This window comes from Equus asinus, chromosome 7 (genome assembly GCF_041296235.1).
Source record: "Equus asinus isolate D_3611 breed Donkey chromosome 7, EquAss-T2T_v2, whole genome shotgun sequence".
Lineage (NCBI taxonomy): Eukaryota > Metazoa > Chordata > Mammalia > Perissodactyla > Equidae > Equus > Equus asinus.
Genome location: NC_091796.1, coordinates 106,919,322 through 106,938,432, shown reverse-complemented (window position 1 = coordinate 106,938,432; position 19,111 = coordinate 106,919,322). Strand labels below are relative to the sequence as shown.

The 19,111-nt window shown below is 45.8% G+C and overlaps 1 protein-coding gene across 9 annotated transcripts in view; it reads right to left on the bottom strand.

Annotated features, from left to right (window-relative positions):
- TECPR2 (tectonin beta-propeller repeat containing 2) overlaps nucleotides 1-19,111 on the bottom strand; it is a 101,700-nt gene that overhangs the window by 28,711 nt on the left and 53,878 nt on the right. For 7 of the 9 annotated variants that reach the window (XR_011504807.1, XR_011504808.1, XM_070514342.1 and 4 more), the window contains 4 exons: nucleotides 16,309-16,549; nucleotides 15,530-15,619; nucleotides 13,696-13,929; nucleotides 5,519-5,667 (listed from right to left, as the gene is read on the bottom strand). Coding sequence is in view for 6 of the 9 variants with exons in the window: in XM_070514342.1 (XP_070370443.1) it covers nucleotides 5,519-5,667; nucleotides 13,696-13,929; nucleotides 15,530-15,619; nucleotides 16,309-16,549 (714 nt within the window). In the remaining 3 variants the exon portion in view is untranslated. Of the gene's footprint in view, nucleotides 1-5,518; nucleotides 5,668-6,520; nucleotides 6,751-13,695; nucleotides 13,930-15,529; nucleotides 15,620-16,308; nucleotides 16,550-19,111 lie in introns of all 9 variants that reach the window. The other 2 variants (XR_011504809.1, XM_070514345.1) reach the window with 2 other exon arrangements.

Sequence of the window (19,111 nt, the reverse complement as noted above, 5' to 3'; positions counted from 1 at the left end):
TCAGAGCACAGCTTTGAGGCTCTTTCATGTGAATTTGTTCTATTTTGGCCATTTTCCCGGGCAAAGCCGTTGATCACTATAGTCAATAGAGCACTCCAAGTAAAGCTTTCTTCCCCCAATTTTAGCTTTGCTTCCTAGAGGTTATTCTAGAATCTAAATGGAGAAAGGAAGAGGAATCTGCGGTTTCATGCAGTCCTCGATGTAACTCTGGCTGGGTCACAACTCAGCCAGGGGCCCAAGTGGCCCCACGGCTGCAGAGGCACAAGCAGAGGCAAGGCTGGCTGCCGCCCGGCCCACTCCTGCATACCTGGCCTCTGGCTCGGGAAAAGGCAGCTCCAACCCGCTCAGCAACCACCAGCCCGCAGACCTTCCACTTGGCAGCCCTTACCGAGTCGGGTGTGGCTCCGTGCTGGGACCCTGCAAACCTCTGCAGCCCGAGGTTCTTCTCGGCCTCCCACAGGTGCATGACAAACGTGACAAATACTGCAGGGAGCTTTCAGAGGAATATTACTAGCAAGCAAAGCAGTGTGCACAAGATGTGTGGCAGAATAAAGAATAGAGTGGAAACAGAATAACTAGAGAATAGAAAAATAGAGAAAAACCAACAAAACCAAAAGATAGTTTTTGAAAAACATCAACAAAATTGACAAGCCTTTAGCTAGATTAACTAAGAGAAAAAGAGAGAAGACTCAAATTACTAAAATCAGAATTGAAAGAGGGGACACAACCGCCACGCTTACAGAAGTGAAAAGGACTATAAAGGAGCACTAGCAACAACGGGATGCTGATAAAGTAGAAACAGATGAAATGAATAAACTCCTAGAAAGATATAAACCACTCATCAGTAACCAAACAACATCCCACGAAGAAAAATTCAGGCTACACAGAGGAATTCTAACAAATGCTTAAAGAACAATTAACACCGATCCCTCAGCAACTCTTCCAAAAAATATAAACGAAGAAAACACTTTGCAACCCATCTAAAAGGCCAGCATTACCCTGACACCAAAATAAACACACGGCAAGAAAATCAAAGACCAATCTCCCTCATGAATATGGACACAAAAATCCTCAACAAAATACTAGTAAACCAAACCCAGCAATATACACAAAGGATTACACATCATGACCACGTAGGATCTATCCCAGAAATAAAAGGTGGTTCCAACATACGAGTCAATCAATATAATACATATTAAGAAAGGAAAAAACCACATGATCATCTCAATAGAAGTAAAAAAAGCACTCGACAAAAGCCAACACCCTTTCACGATAAAAACACTCAACAAACTCGGACTAGAAGGGCACTTTCTCAGTCTGAACAAGGGCACCCACAAAAGGCACCACAGCTAACAGCAGTATTGAATGGGGAAAGACTGGATGCTTTCTCCTAAGGTGAGGAACGAGACAAGGACAGCCACTCTCGCTGCTCCTATTCCACACTGTACAGGAGGTTCAAGCCAAGGCAATTAGGCAAGACAACGAAACAAAAGACATCCAGACAGGAAAGGAAGAAGTAAAATTACATCTATTTGTAGATGATATGATCTTGTATAAATCCTACAGAATCTATAAAAAAAAGTTATTAGAACTAATAAACAGTTTAGCAAGGTTTCCAGATACAAGATCAATATACAAAAACTTACACTAGCAATGAACAATCTGAAAATAGAATTAAGAAAACAATTCCATTTATAATAGCATCAAGAAGAATAAAAGGCAGGAATAAATTTAACAAAAGTAGTATAAAACATATACTCTCAAAACTATAAAACTGTTTAAAGAAATTACAGAACATCTGAATCAATGCAAAGATATCCCACGTTCAAGAACTGGAAGATTGAATACTATTAAGATGGCAGCGTTTCCCCTAGTGACCTACAGATTCAACAGAATTCCCATCAGAATCCCAGCTGACATTTTTTGTAGAAATTGACAAATTGATCCTAAAATTCATATAAATATGTGAAGGGGACAGAGCAGCCAAAAACATCTTGAAAAAGAAAAACCATTTCCTGATTTCAAAATTTACAACAAAGCTACATAATCAGGACCGTCTAGAACTGGCCTAATGATAGACACACAGATCACTGGAACAGAGCTGAGAGTCCAGTAATAAATCCTTACACTCATGATCAATTGATTTTGACAAGGCTGTTAAAGACAATTTAATGGAGAAAGAATAGTCTTTCCAATAAACGGAGCTGGTATTACTGGACATCCACATATATAAAAGAATGAATTTAGACACCTTCCTCAGACCATACACAAAAATTAGCTCAAAATAAATCAAACACCTAAATGTAAGAATTAAAACTATAAAACTTCTAGAAGAAAACATAGGTATAAATCTTACTGACTTTAGATTAGGTAATGGTTCTTAGATAGGACACCAAAAGCACAAGTAACTAAAGAAAAACTTAGATAAACTAGACTTCATCAAAATAAAAAATTTTGTGCATCAAAAGACACCATAAAGAAAGCGAAAAGACAACCCAGAGAATGGGAGAAATATTTGTAAATCATATATCTGATAAGCGCCTAGTATCCAGAATACATAAAGAAGCTTCATAACTCAACAATACAAAGACAAATAACCCAATTAAAAAATGAACAGGGGCCGGCCCAGTGGCACAGTGGTTAAGTACACACATTCCGCTTTGGTGGCCCAGGGTTTGCCGGTTCGGATCCCGGATGCGGACATGGCACCGCCTGGCTAAGCCATGCTGTGGTAGGCGTTCCACATATAAAGTAGAGGAAGATGGGCATGGATGTTAGCACAGGGCCAGTCTTCCTCGGCAAAAAGAGGAGGATTGGCAGCAGTTAGCTCAAGGCTAATCTTCCTCAAAAAAAAAAAAAAAAAAACACGAACAAAGCATTCGAATATACAGTTCTCCAAAGAAGATATACAAATGACCAATAAGCACATGAAAAGATGCTCAACATCATTAGTCATTAGGGAAATGCAAATAAAAACCACAATGACATGAGGATGTAATATACAGCATGGTGATTATAATTAATAATACTATATTGCATATTTGAAAGTTGTCAAGAAGGTAGATCTTAAAAGTTCTCATCACAAGAAAAAAATTTGTAACTACGTATCATGACAGATGTTAACTAGATTTATTGTGGTGATCATTTCGCAACATATACAAATATCAAATCATTATGCTGTACACCTGAAACTAATATAATGTTATATGTCAATTATATCTCAATTCAAAAAAATTGAATTATAACAAAAAGTACCAATCTTGATCAGATCAGCTTTCCTTTATTTATAGAACTATTCTAGTATAAATTGGAACTTTCAGTAACCCACACAATATAAAGTAATCTTCTCTGTTTCAATAAACTTTTTACCCTGTAAGAAAAAAAACCTACAATGCCATACCACTTTACACTTATTAGGATGGCTAGAATAAAAAAATTGGTCAAGAAAAATTTTGGGGTGAGGATGTGGAGAAACTGGAAGCCTTATACATTGCTGGTGGGAATGTAAAACGATGCAGCCCCTGTGCAGAACAGTTTGGCAGTTGGTTAAAAAGTTAAACATACAATCATCATAAGATCTCGCAACTCCACTTAAAGTTATATACCCAATAGAACCGAAAACACATGGCCACACAAAGACTTGTCCACGAAGGTTCACAGAGGCATTATTCATAGCCAAAAGGTAGGAACAGCCCCAATGTCCACCAACTGATGAATGGACAAACAAAATGTGGTCTAGCCATACAATGGAATATTACAGTCACACAAAGAAATGAAGTGCTAATACAAGCTACAACCTGGACGAACTTTGAAAACACGATGCTAAGTGAAAGACGGCAGACAAAAAAGGCCACATATTGTATGATTCCATTGATATGAAATAGGCAAATGTATAGAAACAGAAAGTAGGTTAGTGGCTGCCAAGGGCTGAGGGGAGTGGAGGGTCCAGGAGAAAAGGGAGTGGCTACTAATGGGAACAGGCTTCTTTCTGCGGTCATGAAAAAGTTCCAGAATTGGAGAGTAATGACTGCTGCACAACTTTGTGAATACACTAAAAACCACCGAGCTGTATACTGTGAAAGGGTGAATTAGAACTCTTGAAAGAAACAATATAAAGCCGTTAGAAGTAAAAACAAAAAGACGGTGTTGACAACGATGCACCAAAGCGGCCAGGCCACAAGAAGCTGCCTGGTCTGAAGAGAATTAGGAATAGCAGTGAAACTAACCGCAAGGCAGCTTGCCTCTCACTGTCACTGTGCACCAGCAGCACTCGGCGATGCAGTGACGAAACAGTGCGTCTGCCGGGTGGACTGCTCCCACTGTGCTGCTGTCAGCCACCACCATGTGCAGAGGAAAAGTGAGCATGCGTTATCACTCATTACACGTGACCTCATGTTTGCACAGTGCTTTCTAATTCCAAAGTGTCGTCACAGACACCGTTCTACTCACTCTCCCCAAAACCTGTAACGGAGGAAGAGCCATACGGAGCCTCCCTAGGGCCATGACCACTAACCAGGGGCCCGAAAGAACCCTGGATCTGACTCCTGTTCGACTGTAGGGTCTCCCAGCACATGCCCCATGTCTGATGGGCAGGACTGTGGGTCTTCATGACCAGCCCTGCACCTTGCCCCTTCACCTCTGCCGCCCCATCCCTTGGGGGTCACGATACCCAAAATGTAGACAGTCATGAACACAGGCATGTACCCAACCCTTGGTTTCCTTCCTGTCTCCATGTAAGCATTTTTTCTTCAAGAACGATCCTATCCACTCCTGCCCTGCCGCTGCCTCTGCATGTGGCAACTTCATGTTTTTTCCAACAAAGTCACAAAATGGGGACTAGCAGGAGTTAGAGCAAATAACACTTACTGAATCACAGGCCCTGAATTATAAATTTTAACAGAAATATACTTAGCATAGCAACCAGGCCCATTAGATACTTCAGAGTAACTACACAGTGCACCAGACTCAGACTTCTGCTTTTGACTTGAGTGGTGGAACAGTCAAGAGAAAAAGAACACTCGGAATACACTGTAGGCTGAAATACGGCGGGCGCAGGGGAGGGGTGGGGCAGATGGGAAAGAGAATTTCTTCAACAAACAAGAAAAGGCACTCACAAAACGCTGATAACAGATTATCTCCACAAGATTTTGAGTAACTTTTACTTTCTTTTCTACACTTCTGGGTATGGTTTGATTTTTTTTTCTTTTAATAATGCTTATTTTGTAAAAAGTTAGAAACAAAATATTTTTATTTTGAGAAAAGAAAAAACTTCATCTTGGCTCAGATAGTCTTTAACAACTGTTCAGCTCTAAACCCCATAAATACCAAATTCCACAATTAGGATGCCAATGAATGAGTATGTGTTGATATGGGGGCACGCCCTGTTCCCTGGGCACACACCTCTGCCCCCACTTGCCAGGAGGCCTACATAAGCAGGCGTGGTCCTTTTCCCATCAACAGCATCCCGAGAGCTTCGTCTTGCTGAGGAGCAAGTTGGTATCAGTCAATTTTTGCTTACCTGCACAGGTGGCTCAATCATTATCCAGGCTGGAAGCATCAGACTGGGATTCAGAGGCTGGGTGCCTACACGGAAGTAAACTCCACCCCTGGAATCGCAGGCCCAAACGTGCTGATTTCCACACGCCAAGCTCGTCAGTTTTATAGCTCCTGTAGACAAATAAAGTCCGCACACTAATTACTTTTGTAAAATGACTAGTCTTTATTTAATCTATGAACTTTGATTTTATACTTCAAAGGAAGAGATAAGGCTGCACATGCAGTTGAACTCTGCTGCTTGAGGACAACACAGCACAGGAGAGTCGCTCAGGCCTCGGGCTGCCCTGCCGCCTGCGAGGCGCCACGCCACAGCCCTTCTATGCCACGGGTCAAGACGTGTCAGCGCTGGCCCTGAGTCACCAAGCACAAGGATTAAACCTCAACGTGGTCCCATCATTAGCTTCATCAGATACGTGACTTACCAGCAAATTCTGGATTTAGGGAGAGGGAACTTATCTTTACAGGTAACTTGATCTTAATTAGAATTAAGATTAACAAACTAAGTCTCCCAGAATCTTCACTGTTCTTTTTGCATTTCTCCTTGTTGATTAAACCGATTTTAAGAGGAAAGGAAATGGGAGGAGCCTTTAAAGAGAAATTACATTTGACTATTAGTCTATCTGGCAAAAAGAGCAACAGCCAATGGTTACTGAACAGCTGCTGCAGGACAGGCTCTCAGCTAAGTCTTTTAAATCCTCATTTTAAACCTCGCAACAATGAGGCTTGTTATTATTATCCCCATTCACACATGAGGCCATCAGGACTCAGGCATGAAGAGACTTGCCCAAGATCCCACGGTGAGAACGTGGTTAAGCCAGGAGGCAAAGGGTGGACTAAGGCTTGCACCCAGGCCAGCCTGACTCCTCCACATCAGCTACCTCTGACCTCTGAACGCCAGTCAGCACACAGATCTTACATGATTAGTTAATCAGTTTTGACAAAGAAATATACCCGGGTAACCCACCTCCTATTGAGTTATGGAACATTTTCATCACCCAAGAAAGTCCCCTCAGGCCCCTTTCCGGTCACTCCCCTCTGCCCCAAGGCAAGCACTCTTCTGATTTCTATCACCGTAGACAGTTCAGTGTGGTCTAGACTTCCGCAGAAACAGAATCACAGGTACGCACTCCCTGGGCTCTGGCTTCTTCAGTGTAACATACGTGAGATTCATCAGAGTGCCTCTTCTTTTCATCGCTGAGGATCAATACAAGGCATGCAAACGCCACAGTTAGTTTATCCATTCACCTGTTGAGGGACATGTGGGCCACTTCCACTTTGTGCTACTAGAGTAAAGCTGCTGTAACACTCTCATAGAAGACCCTTTTGTGAACGTGTCTTGTTTTTCTTGACTAATGCCTAGGCGTGGAACTGCGGGGCTACAGGGTAGATGTTCGTTTAACTTTGCAAGAAACTGCTAGTTTACCCCTTTTCCATTTTACACGCCCACCAGCAGTGTATGCTGGTTGCCCACACCCTGCCCAGCATTCAGTTCCGGCACCTTTTTCATGTCGACCATTCTAGTGGGTGTGACGTGGTATCTTGTCATGATTTCAATTTGCATTTTCCAGATAACTATTGATGTCGAGAATCTTTTAATGTGCTTACGGGGCATTTCTATATCCTCTTTGGTAAAGTGTCTGTTCCTTTTGCCCATTTTTCCAATTGAATGGTTTGTCTTCTGATGACTAAGTAAGAGGATGGGTCATTTTGACTTTAAAGCGGGGAAAAAGGGGATGCAGCTACATTCACTGGTGGTGCTGCTCTCGGCCACCTCACACAGTTGTCACTGGCATCAGATGACAGCTCATGTGTCTGCACCAAAACACACAGACACAGATCCTGCTGGGTGGCTATCTAGTCATGTGCCTTTAGTGTGACACCAAGTTAAACGCATTAACTCACCACTACACAAAAAACTCTCCGTATTCCTTTGTGCATTTCCTAAAGAGGTTGATTCCTCTTACACTGAAACTAACTGTATTTTCTCCTTCCTTAATCTTTTATAGAATGTCTTACCAGAGAGTTCAAACAGACTCTGTAGGGCTCTAACACTACATATTAAAAGATTTATACCAATCAAAATAAAGTACCTTCAACAGTAAATTCCAGAAACAGCTGAGAAACAGATGCTAATTTTAAAATATTAATTGAAAATTAATTTTACATTGGAGTCTTCAACCTGCCTTAATAGGAACTACAGGCAGTAGCCGATCATGAGAAGAGTCACATGGTGACAAAAACGCACTGGGCCAGCATCTCACAGTTAGCAGTGAATTAACAACACTGCCAATAGAACATGGAGTTCACATTACAAGGAGAACATTCTATTAGAACAAATATAAAAGGTGGCTAGACTATACACTTTAGTGTATAAACAACCTTATTCTGAATTGAAGAGACAGGTCCAAATGAAAACATTTAACCGAGGGCTTTTGTGCAGCTTCCTACCTCGCAGAAGGGTCTCCCAGGCCGCCTGAACGCAGCTTTATGAGTCTGCTCCACAGAGATGACAGTCAAGACAGGTGGCAGAGACAACTGCCCTCCCTAAACAGTCCACAGCTCCTCCCAGTCCCTCAGAGTTGGGGGGGCCTCGTCACCAGTGCTGCACAGTGGGCTGGGAGCAAAAGTGATCTGTCACTTCTGAACTGAAGCAAAAAAGAGCTGGCAGGGGACCTTTCAGCTGTCCCCGGCTGCAGTGACCAAGACAGTGGAGTCACAGAGCACTGCAGCAGGATCAGTAAGCTGCCACCCAGGGGACAACGACCCTGAAAGACTAACAGGTGGAGACCAACTTGGTGGGAGCAAGAAAGCAACACCCATGGCCTTAAGTCGCTGACATCTGGGGCCTGTTACGGCAGCGTCACCAGGATGACTGACACAGACAGTGCAATTCTCCGGCCTCTCCCCACTTTGCTTTTCCCTCCCATCTAAAAAAAAGTTTTACTTTATTCCACAGAACAGACATTTTCCCTTTAGGATTACTTTTAAAACATACATTTTAAAACAAAAAGTCACATTTATTTGGCGTTTTACTATTTAAAAAACACTCCTGCATAAATTACTGCATAATACAACCCTATTTGTTACCTGAAGGCATGAACTGACGCTGAATATTTCTTCATTAAATGCTGTGACCTGACGAATAATATTACAAATTGCATTAGTTTGCTAAATATTCCAGTGCCTGACATATGCATTTGTATGTGTACTGGGAAATAAAATGTTATGAGCATCTTAAATATCTGCTAAATGATGCAAATTTTCTTCCAAAAACTGGGATTGTAATAAATCACAAAATTCCATACTGTCTCTATAACTGGGTTCAGTAGCCAGACATTTAATTAAAGAACTCTCTCAATTTAATCTCAGAGCAGCAAATGATTTGGCAATTTGTATGGGGCAGAAAAGAGAGGGACGCTACATCTTAAAGAATAAATTAAAAGTAGAAATCATGTGCATGACTTGATACTTTGCAGAAGTCATCTTTGAAATTGAAATTTCTGTTTGCAATGTGAGAAAGACTGGTGACATTCCAGACTTTACAATGACCTGGTGCTGCCCAAGGTCAATGCTGGCACGAGGTAGCCCAGATCACGTCGTCAGCACTGGGAAGAAGGGCTTCCACTTTCTATGCTTTCAGCGTCGGAACACTCGTAAAGAAAAGGCTAGGGCTGAAGAGAAGAACTCAGGTAAACCCCATCTCTGAACAGCTTTTATAAAGCCAACACCTCCTGCCTCACGTCCTGGGCACGCTGATGGCAACTGGGAGCTGGGCGAATCAACTATGTGCGATGACATCTTCTGCCTCCACGTTAGGCAGTTTTATTTGTGATTATCAGGAACAAGGAATGAAAACTGCTATCTCAGAATTATCTAGAAATGGGGTTTCAAATAATAACAACTTTCCCTGACAGTTTAATTTCCTGCTGAGCATGGACATGGTCAAGCACGTGGTCCCTGTCCGCAAAGTCCCCTTACCCTCCGTGTGTAAATGCGTCATGAGTCAGACTGAAATGACTGTTGGGACAGAGCAAGAGCAGATGCTCAGGGAACACAGTGGGAAAAGTGTCCTGATGGAGATACTGACTGAAGAGAGCTGAGGGGATGGGACACTCTCAGCTGAGGTCTGAAGGAAGAAGAGCTGAAGGGAAAAGAAGGGAGGGCACTCCAGGCCATGGCAAGAGAAGTGAACACCAGGCATGGAAGGGGTGGGCATACTGGGGAAGGGCAGTGGGTGGTGGCTGAACCCCCACTGCAGGAGGCCCGTGAAAGGCAGGCCGGGTCAAGCTGTGAGGGCCCTGTGCCACCCTGAAGGCTGGAACTCGATTCTAGGGGCAACATGGAGCCATTTAACACTGAGGGCACGCCCCTGGAGCTGTGTTGTAGGAAGACAGCTCAGGAGCCCACGGGGCGGGGAGGCACAGCTGGCGCCGTGGGCAGTAGCGCAGGTGCATGGGAGACCTAACTCTGGCAGTGGCAGGAAGCAGAGGTAAGACAGCCAAGGAGGCCTTCTGGGTTAGACGGAAGAGACAGCACCAACCCCACTAGCCAGCAGAGAAGCACAAACAGCCAGAGAGGATTCTGCCCTTCCCAGAAGAAGTCAGCAGGAGCAGAGGAATGAAGTCAGGAAAAAGAGTACTTTTGGGAAAGAGAAGTTTGAAATTGAACAAAATCCTTACACGCAGAGTCACAGTCCTGACAGGCTGTGCTTCCTTTCCTTGCTGTGAGTGCCCGCCATGGCCAACTTTAAATGAAGAGTGAAGGATCCCCGTTAACCCAGGTAAGCAATGTAGGGCAGCATTAACGCCACCTAGAGCACCACACTTTCTATTCACTGCTATCCAGGGCACGCAGCCTGAGACAGCCTGCCATGGACACTCACACGTGGGGTTTCTGGGCAGGGAGCACACACCTGAACTCAAAATCTGCATCCCCTAATTTGAACAATAACTTAAAAAATCCCTTGATTCACCTGTTCGTCCCACAGGCCACACAGACCATAGTTGGAGAGAGGCCAATGACAGAACATCTGGTGGCCCTGGCCTGCCTTTCGCTGTCCCTCACCCTGGCACAGCAGAAGGCCAGCACCCCCTCACTGCACCATGCCCACTTCCCCTGCCCTAACACAAAACCTACCAGCTCTGGACTTGCTGCATTCTCCCAGGATGTTCAAAAAATGGCAAAAGGAGTCTCTATCCATTATTTCTCTATCAGCCAGCAACCCAAATAAATAAACAAAATCTAGAGCTCAGCACAGGATAAAGACTAAGAAAGGCAGTGCTTCCTGTAATGACCCCACACTGTGCACATCGTTAAACCCAAGTGAGCACTCCCCCACCAGCCTGAGGAGTCGAGCTAGTGATGGCTTGAGAGTGAACCCAAGCAGCATGTGCCACGCTTTTAGGATGCCACACCTGCCCGAGACAGTTTACATGTATACAGGATGCTTACTTGCATCATCTCTCTGGGGTGGGGACTGCTGTCCCCATTAGAAAGGTGATAAATTGAGGTTTAAAGGTAACCCAACACTCACCCAGGGTGCTACAGCCTGCTCAGGGCCCAGCTCACTCAATTCCACCAAAGCTGAGATCCTCCCCTGGAAAGAAGGGCCACCACCTCAGCAAAGGCCAAATGGGCATCACGGAGACCTCCAACACTAGCCAGCTAGCCAGTGCCAGGACTAGACTGAACTAGAAGGGAGGCATGAGCTGTGGGCTGGAGCCTGGAGGCCCTGGGCAGAGCTGGTTCCAGCAGTGTGGAGCCTGGCACAACACGCATTTGCTCTGCACCCACCGCAGTGCGATGGCCTCCTCTGAGGGACTGGGAGGGCGTGGTGCTAGGGAAACAGCTCTGCTTCGGCCCCAGATCAGCAAATGAGCACGGCCTCCCATAGTTCTCAAGATTCAGTAGTGGACAGGACACAAACCATGCCCTGGCCTTTTTACCTCTGGAAGGAACTAGCTACATCTCCCATGCTGGTGTGGCTGGGGGCTGTTGGAGAAAAGCTGAGGCCAGTAGGATCTCGGAATAAATCAAAGGCTTCCCGGGACAGGCAGGAGGGTCACCCAGCACCAGCATTCAGGGCCACTACCAGCCACAGCCTTGTCTGGTCAGTCACTGTCAGTAATGGTGGCTGGCAAATGCTCTCAAAAGCTGGAAGATGACCAGCTCTCGTGCTGGGATTAGGTTCAAAAGACAGGGTGTGATGGGGCTGACCCAGTGGCGCAGCAGTTAAGTGCGCACGCTCTGCTTTGGCAGCCCGGGGTTCGCCAGTTCAGATCCCGGGTGTGGACATGGCACTGCTTGGCAAGCCATGCTGTAGTAGGCATCCAACATATAAAGTGGAGGAAGATGGGCAAAGATGTTAGCCCAGGGCCAGTTTTCCTCAGCAAAAAAGAGGACTGGTAGCAGATGTTAGCTCAGGGCTACTCTTCCTTAAAAAAAAAAAGACAGGGGTGCAAGGTCAAAAGCATAAAGAATCAAAATGACCCTGGAAAACAGAGCTTGCTTCTTTAGTTGAGAACCGACCGGGTCTTAAGTTAAGCTGGATATGTTTGGGGCCTTGTTGGACAAACGAATGACAGTATCTCTACACAGCAGCTGGTAGGAGCCACACGGGCTGAGACCAGCTGTGTGGGATGGTGAGAGGCCCCCGTCAGCTGGAAATGCTGCCAAAGGCTGCTGGGGAGGGAGGCAGACAACGAGCCCTCCCTCTCTTTTTTCTTGCTTTCTTTCTCCTCCTTTTTTTTTCTTAAACGAGTACACGTGGTTGAAATGAGTACATGTACTCTCAAACATTAAATGCTTCCACAGCTCAGTTCTACCACCTAACAAACAATATACTGGCTGTCAGTTTACCAAAGTGGGAAACCGTACAGCAGGGAAGTATTCCTAAGGCTCACATGGACCCTCTGGAGGCACCTGGTGCAGCTTCTGCCTTCAGACAAGCTACATCTAAGCTGCTGGTTGATCAAGAATTTGCCAGGGGGGCCAGTAGGTTGGTGCAGCGGGTAAGTTCGCATGTTCTGCTTCCGCAGCCCAGGGTTCACTGGTTCGGATCGCGGGTGCGGACCTATGCACTGCTTGTCAAGCCATGCTGTGGAAGGCATCCCACATATAAAGTACAGGAAGATGGGCACGGATGTTAGCTCAGGGCCAGTCTTCCTCAGCAAAAAGAGGAGGATTGGTGGTGGATGTTAGCTCTGGTCTTATCTCCCTCAAAACAAAACAAAACAAAAAATTTGCCTGGAGAATAACCCAATGCTGTGGGCTCATTCTATTATTTCTTGGAATACGAATCTATTATTTACAAACGGCATCATGCTCCCCCGCCTGCTCTGGAACACCCCCGGGAGATTCAGAGAAGAGCAGCAGTTAGGAGACGTACATCCTCTCAGTCTGGTCAGCGATCGACACCTGCTGTTGAGCAGCTATTTGTTTTTTAAAGATTGGCACCTGAGCTGACATCTGCTGTCAATCTTCTTTTTCTTCTTCTTCTTCTCCCGAAAGCCCCCTGATGCATAGTTGTATACTCTAGTTGTGAGTGCCTCTGGTTGAGCCATGGGGGACGCCGCCTCAGCAAGGCTTGATGAGCGGTGCCATGTCCGCGCCCAGGATCGTAACTAGCGAAACCCTGGGCCACCAAAGCAGAGTGCGTGAACTTAACTGCTCGGCCATGGGGCCAGCCCCTAAGCAGCTCTTCTCTGTGGGGCACTCTAGCTGTGGGGTGACAGGTAAATGTGCTGCTGGTCCTGGAGTGGGGCGCTCTCATTCTTCCGGATTTAAAGGGCACAAAGCAATGTGCCATATCCAGGTAGACCGGCGGAAGCAGCTGCATCAACAGTATTATTTCGAACAGTTTTTAGTGGCAACTTTCTCTGACTGCATGCTCCTCCTGGGTTCTGAAAACCTCACCAACTGTAAGGGGCGGGGAGTAAAGCTCCTTACAAAATTAAGAGGGCCATTTACTCTGTAGGAGCAGCTAATCAATCTCCTGAAATCCAGCATCTTACAAAACGTCATAGAAAAATGCACCCAAGTTAAGCACAGGCCCCAGGAACTTGCGTCAGACGTCACATTCTGACGCGGCGGTAAGGCAGAGCCCTGGCGCCAGCGAGCACACTCCCGAGGAGGCAGTACCTAGCTGAGAGAGGTCCAGCCTGGTCCAGTGCATGCCTGCGGGGCAGCTCTTGGAGAGCGTCCTGATGAACACCTGGCCGAGGCTGTCCAGGGCCCACAGAGCGTCCTGGCAGGCGGCGTACGCCCTCATCTCGGCGTCGGGAGGCAGCTGCACTGTGGAGGGGCGCGACTGAGCATTCTGGGCACTCACGCTGCACAGGTCCTTGCTGCTCTGGCACAGCCACAAGGAGCTTCCTGTGGAAAAGGTTCACGTTTGCCACTGACAAAACGCACAAGGCAGCCTTTGCCTTCGGGCTGCCGGCACCTGACAGCTCCTGCTCCCACACTCCTTTCTCACTGCCGCACAGCAGGGGCACTCAGTGTGCTGGGAGTCAGAAGTCAGAGGGAAACACTGTGACCAGCCAGTGAATAAGAAATAAGCCCAAGATATTTTAAAGAAATCAAAGAAAGTAGCGCTCATGACATTTTATGAAGGCTACAGCGTTGGCTTAGCAGCTCTGAGTTTGGACATTTTGTAATGGGCTGTGGAGTCTTTAACTTGGTGTGTTTAATCAGTGCTCTGGAGGGAGTAAGGTCAGCAGATCCTCAGAAGCATGGCAGCAAGGTACTTCCCCTGTCCTTCTGGTGATGGGGCGAGGGGTGGGCTGGCAGGGTGGGGAGGCACTGGAGAAGGCGTGGAAAGCTGGAAAGCCACTTCTTCCCCTCCTCACCTCAAAATTAGATCTTTTCACTCCCTCGACCATTTTTAGTCCTTCAGGTTGAATAGATTCAGTTTAAAATGCAAATAACCCTCAGGGAAATTAAAACTTCAGTCACAATATATTATCTAAAGTATTATCTAAAACTTGTGGCCCAATACATTTTAGAGTTCAAAATTTTTTGGATTTTGAAAACCTAAAGTAACAGGTATGCCACATTTAAGTGATGCCCCGGGGAGCCAGGCAGCACCCCCAGTGAAGTGCAATAACGTTCCTGCAACGAAATGTGTGCACAGCCACAATCGACAGGATAAACAGAGACTGTAAGTAGCCTCAGCAGTTCAGGCCAGGTTCTGCTGCCAAATGAATTTGTGCCAAACTCAGTAAAAAACCTACAGTTGTCAGAGCTTACTGATTTCAGAATTGTATTCGGAGCAGTCTGGGGAGAAAGTGTTTTATTGTACCGACCAAGTAATCCACATCCTAGTGGGACTAACGGCTTGAACTAACCAACTGCTTCATCCGAACCATCAGCTTCACAGTGTCCTCTCATCTGACCCTCTGCCATCCTGGGAGGAGGCTTCGGCTGCTTCCCAGAGGGGCGCCTAACTGCCCAGGCTCCCAGTCACTGGCAGCTGCACCGCCTCTCCCGGCTCCACACCCTGTGCTCTGGGAAGGGCTGTCGTTCTGACTGGAGTCTGGAGGAGGCCTGCCCCTGCAGGGAAGGTCTGCCCTAACAGGCAGTGGGACTCGGCCAGGCAGAGGCTGCTAGCCAGACAGAAGGAGGCTGCTAGGAAGTGACAGCAGAATTCACAAGGGGAAATGGAAAGGCACCCAAAGAAGCCTAGAGCCTACTGGCCATTGCGCAACAGCCCCGTGACATGTTGCTGGAAGTCACTGGCCGCTGGCCACAGTATGTTCCCCTCCTTCAGAAGGACACTTTGCCTTTAGACTCACTCAGCTTCATGACGGTAGCCCCTTCTTTCTGGGGCCCAGCTTCAGGGCCCTCAGCTCAGCCAACATGGACTACTCGCCCGTGACACCACATTTCGTCTCTGAGGTCTACAGAGCCACACTCCCCTGCCAACTAGGCCACAGTCGAACTGCCAACCTGTGCACTGCATTTCTCAACCAACCTTCCTTTGTGGGAGCAGTGGAAGCCAACACAAAGGCCCATTTTGTTGCAGAAGCTGTCCCACGGGGAACAACATTATTCCAGTAAGTGCCTAGAAAGAATAAACAGGAAGAGTGTGTTAAACAAAGAAGACGATGAAAAAAACTTTAGAGCTTCAGTTCTAGACTACAACTCGTCTTCAAAACCTCTTACAGCTAATTCTAGAATGTCTTTAAATTAGGAGGTCCAAGCCAGCACTGCGAGAGCTAACCACTGGTTTCTCTCTGAACACCGAGAAGCAAAGCCATGATCTTCCCCAGGGTCAGGGGGAGGCCACGCAGGAGGAGGTAAGCTGGAGAAAATTCACCAAGCAGGAGTTCACTCACAGAAATGAAGACCCAGCTGGTACATGTGGATTTAAACCTACAGGTACAGCTCTGGCCAGAGCGTGGCATTTTCAACAGTGCAGTAAGTTTCCCACTAGGAAATGGACTATTCTCTCCTACTAGGCTCTTAGGTTTGGGTGGATTTTTTCATTTAATGTGAAATAATTGACATGAAAATGAGCTCCCAGTGGACACTGATCACACACCATCCAGACAGTGGTATCCAAGTTGTGGGAATGACAGATTAAAAAAAAAGAAGCTGATACAAAGCATAAAGAATGCCTCCATTAAAACACTTCATACCACTGGCACCGAATTATCTTCTCAAGTTGAGATCTTAAAGCTTGTCTCTAAATGCTGGCTTTAAAGTGAAGCTGCCTATCAAGCCAATGTGAAAATAAAGTAATACACCCACCGATGAGACTTCCTTTAGCGACATGGAATTCATTCTTGCCTGAGGATATCCAGATGCCACTGTTGTTGACCCCTAGAAGGCTCGGCTGGCACTGAAGCTGCTGAGACCAAAATGCCATGCGCAGTTTATCTGCCACCTTTTCGACGGGGACTTGAGCTGCTGTGGCCACTGAATGCGTGGCGTGGATGATGGTCTGGAATAAGCTGCACTGGTCGAACACCACATAGTCTGTGATGCTCACCTGGAGGGGGAGACGGGCAGATACCCTGCTCTCAGTGCAGTTACAAGTGCCTTCTGTATGGTCACTGCCTGAGAGGTAAGGTTCTGGCCCATGTCCATCAAACACCCAAACACACACGCACATGTGCATTTGCAGAAGGACCAAAAAAGAGTCGAGCAGGACATCACTACCAAACTGCCAACTATAATTATTTCTGGGGATTGAACTTGGAGGATGGAAGAAAATGTTCACCTTTCATTTTATACACTTTTATATGACAAGGATCTGTTACAGAAGCAGGTATTATTTTTGTGATCAAATATTACCCCCTCGCACCCCAGAACACTTTTATTCTAATCAGTGAGAAAGGATACTCTTGTTTTTAAATTTAGGTATTTCCAATGGACAACAGTGTCAGTATTTAGAATGATAACATGGGTTTAAAAGGTATTATAAGTAGGGCGATGAAGTAATTTATGATCTAAACTGGAACTGTTCATAATTATGCCAGGCCAACAGCAAACCCAGGACTGTCCTGGACATGCAGAGTGGGCCCTGGCTCGATGCACGACCGCTTCTCTAACGTCCTGAAAGAGACATTTCTCCAGGCCACCTCCCTCCGAGGAAGGCCTCTCGTTTCTTGGCCAGCTCCGGTTGTTAGGAAGTTCTCAGATAGGTCAGAATCTGATCCTGCATGACTCTCACGCATATTTCTGCTCTCTCGGGTCTGCTTATGGAGAATGCCACCGCCATACTCCTTAGGACAGCTCCCTGCAGGCCACATTCCCAGGCCACGCACAATGAAATGTTGAGTGAAAGTGACATCATTTATTATAGGCAGCTTAATTTATAGGAAACAATAAGAAAATTATGGTAAAAATCGGTACTTTATGACATGTAGAAACACTGCCTGTTCTCTGTGAAAGGACTCGCTTGCGCTGACCGTGAGCTGCTGCGCTAACTGTGGGGTAAGCGGGTAGCTTCCCCACTCAGGACCCTGCTGCCCTGCTGCAGAGCCCAGAGCCCCGTCTCTCAGCCCCAGGGAGTGCTCCACAGCCTGGCTGGGCACCTCCAATGGAGCCCACAGAGCGCCGGGCAATGAGCTCCTGGGACTCATGCGCGGGCTGCGGTGTGCACGCTCAGGGAGCTCTGCCCTTCCTTGCGGGGGCGTACAACACTAAGGCCATACAGAAAGCCTAAGACAGACTCAGCCCTAGCACCCAAAATCTGTGGATAAGCAGGACACAAATTAAAAAAACAAGAGAAAGGTTTAGCAATCAAACATAACTGGCTCTAGCACTACAAAGAAATCAATCCTGGGGCCGGCCCCTTGGCCGAGTGGTTAATTCACGTGGTCCACTTCGATGGCCCAGGGTTTCACCGGTTCAGATCCTGGGCGCGGACATGGCACCGCTCAAGCCATGTTGAGGCAGCATCCCACATGCCACAACTAGAAGGACCCACTACTGAAAATACACAACTATGTACTGGAGGGATTTTGGGGAGAAAAAAAAAAAAAAAGAAATCAATCTTATAATAATTAAAATAACTCTGCTTCCAAATACCTCAAAGATGATTCTGTCAAGTTTAAAAATTTCTCTAAAGATAATGTTCTGAATATTATGACAAAATGGTATCCAGTTTTCTCTAGGCTACTTAAAAACAGAATTTAGTACATATACACATGAGAGTGTGTACATGTGTATAAAACCATACAATATTGCTACGAGAACAGAGGTACTCTAAAATCATCAGTATAACCTTTCAAATAGTACCTGGCATATCAAATCAGAGACATACATACACACATATGTATTTATCAAAGAGTAAACACAACGTAGTTTCCACATTCTCATCTGAGAGACCTAAGAGTAGCCAATGGAAGACCTGCCTTCAACAAGCCACGTCTGAGGCAACAATGAGGCCTGAACCAACGGAGCCATGATCCTGAAGATGCTGTCCATCCACAGCCGCCAAGCATCGTACAGCCTCGCCACCACAAAGGGGGACTGTGGGAGCGACACGCACACTCAACAGTACCAACGAGGGCAGTAGATGCTCCTTTGAAAACATGTTCTAGTCCACACTGGGACCAAGTCACAAATAATTAGCTTGATCATACCCTCTTATTTCTTAAAGCGTTTCCTTTTCTGGGAGTATGTGGGAAAATCCTCCTTTCTTTGTTGAAATACCATTTACTTAGAGGCCTTTGGAACAAACAGAGATGGATGAATTTTAATTGTGGGTTCAGTTTTTCAAACCTATTGTCTAGTTTCTTTTCTGAGCACATTTGTTCAGAATTAAACATCATTAATTACCTAGATCCTCAAACGGATGTCACTGGTTTTACTTAGCATATAATGATAAATTTCCAAATAACACCAAAATAAAAAATAAATAAATAGAGCCTGCATATCTAAGGAAAGAGAGCTTTAAAGTTACCTCCTATGACGAAAAGTCCTTGATGTTTCTAATGTGCTCAAACACAGCAAAGTCTAACTCATCGAATAGTAAAAGTGAATACTGTTAACTTAATCCAACCTCCTCAATCTCTCTAAGGAAAAGAGAGGGGTTATAAAAACC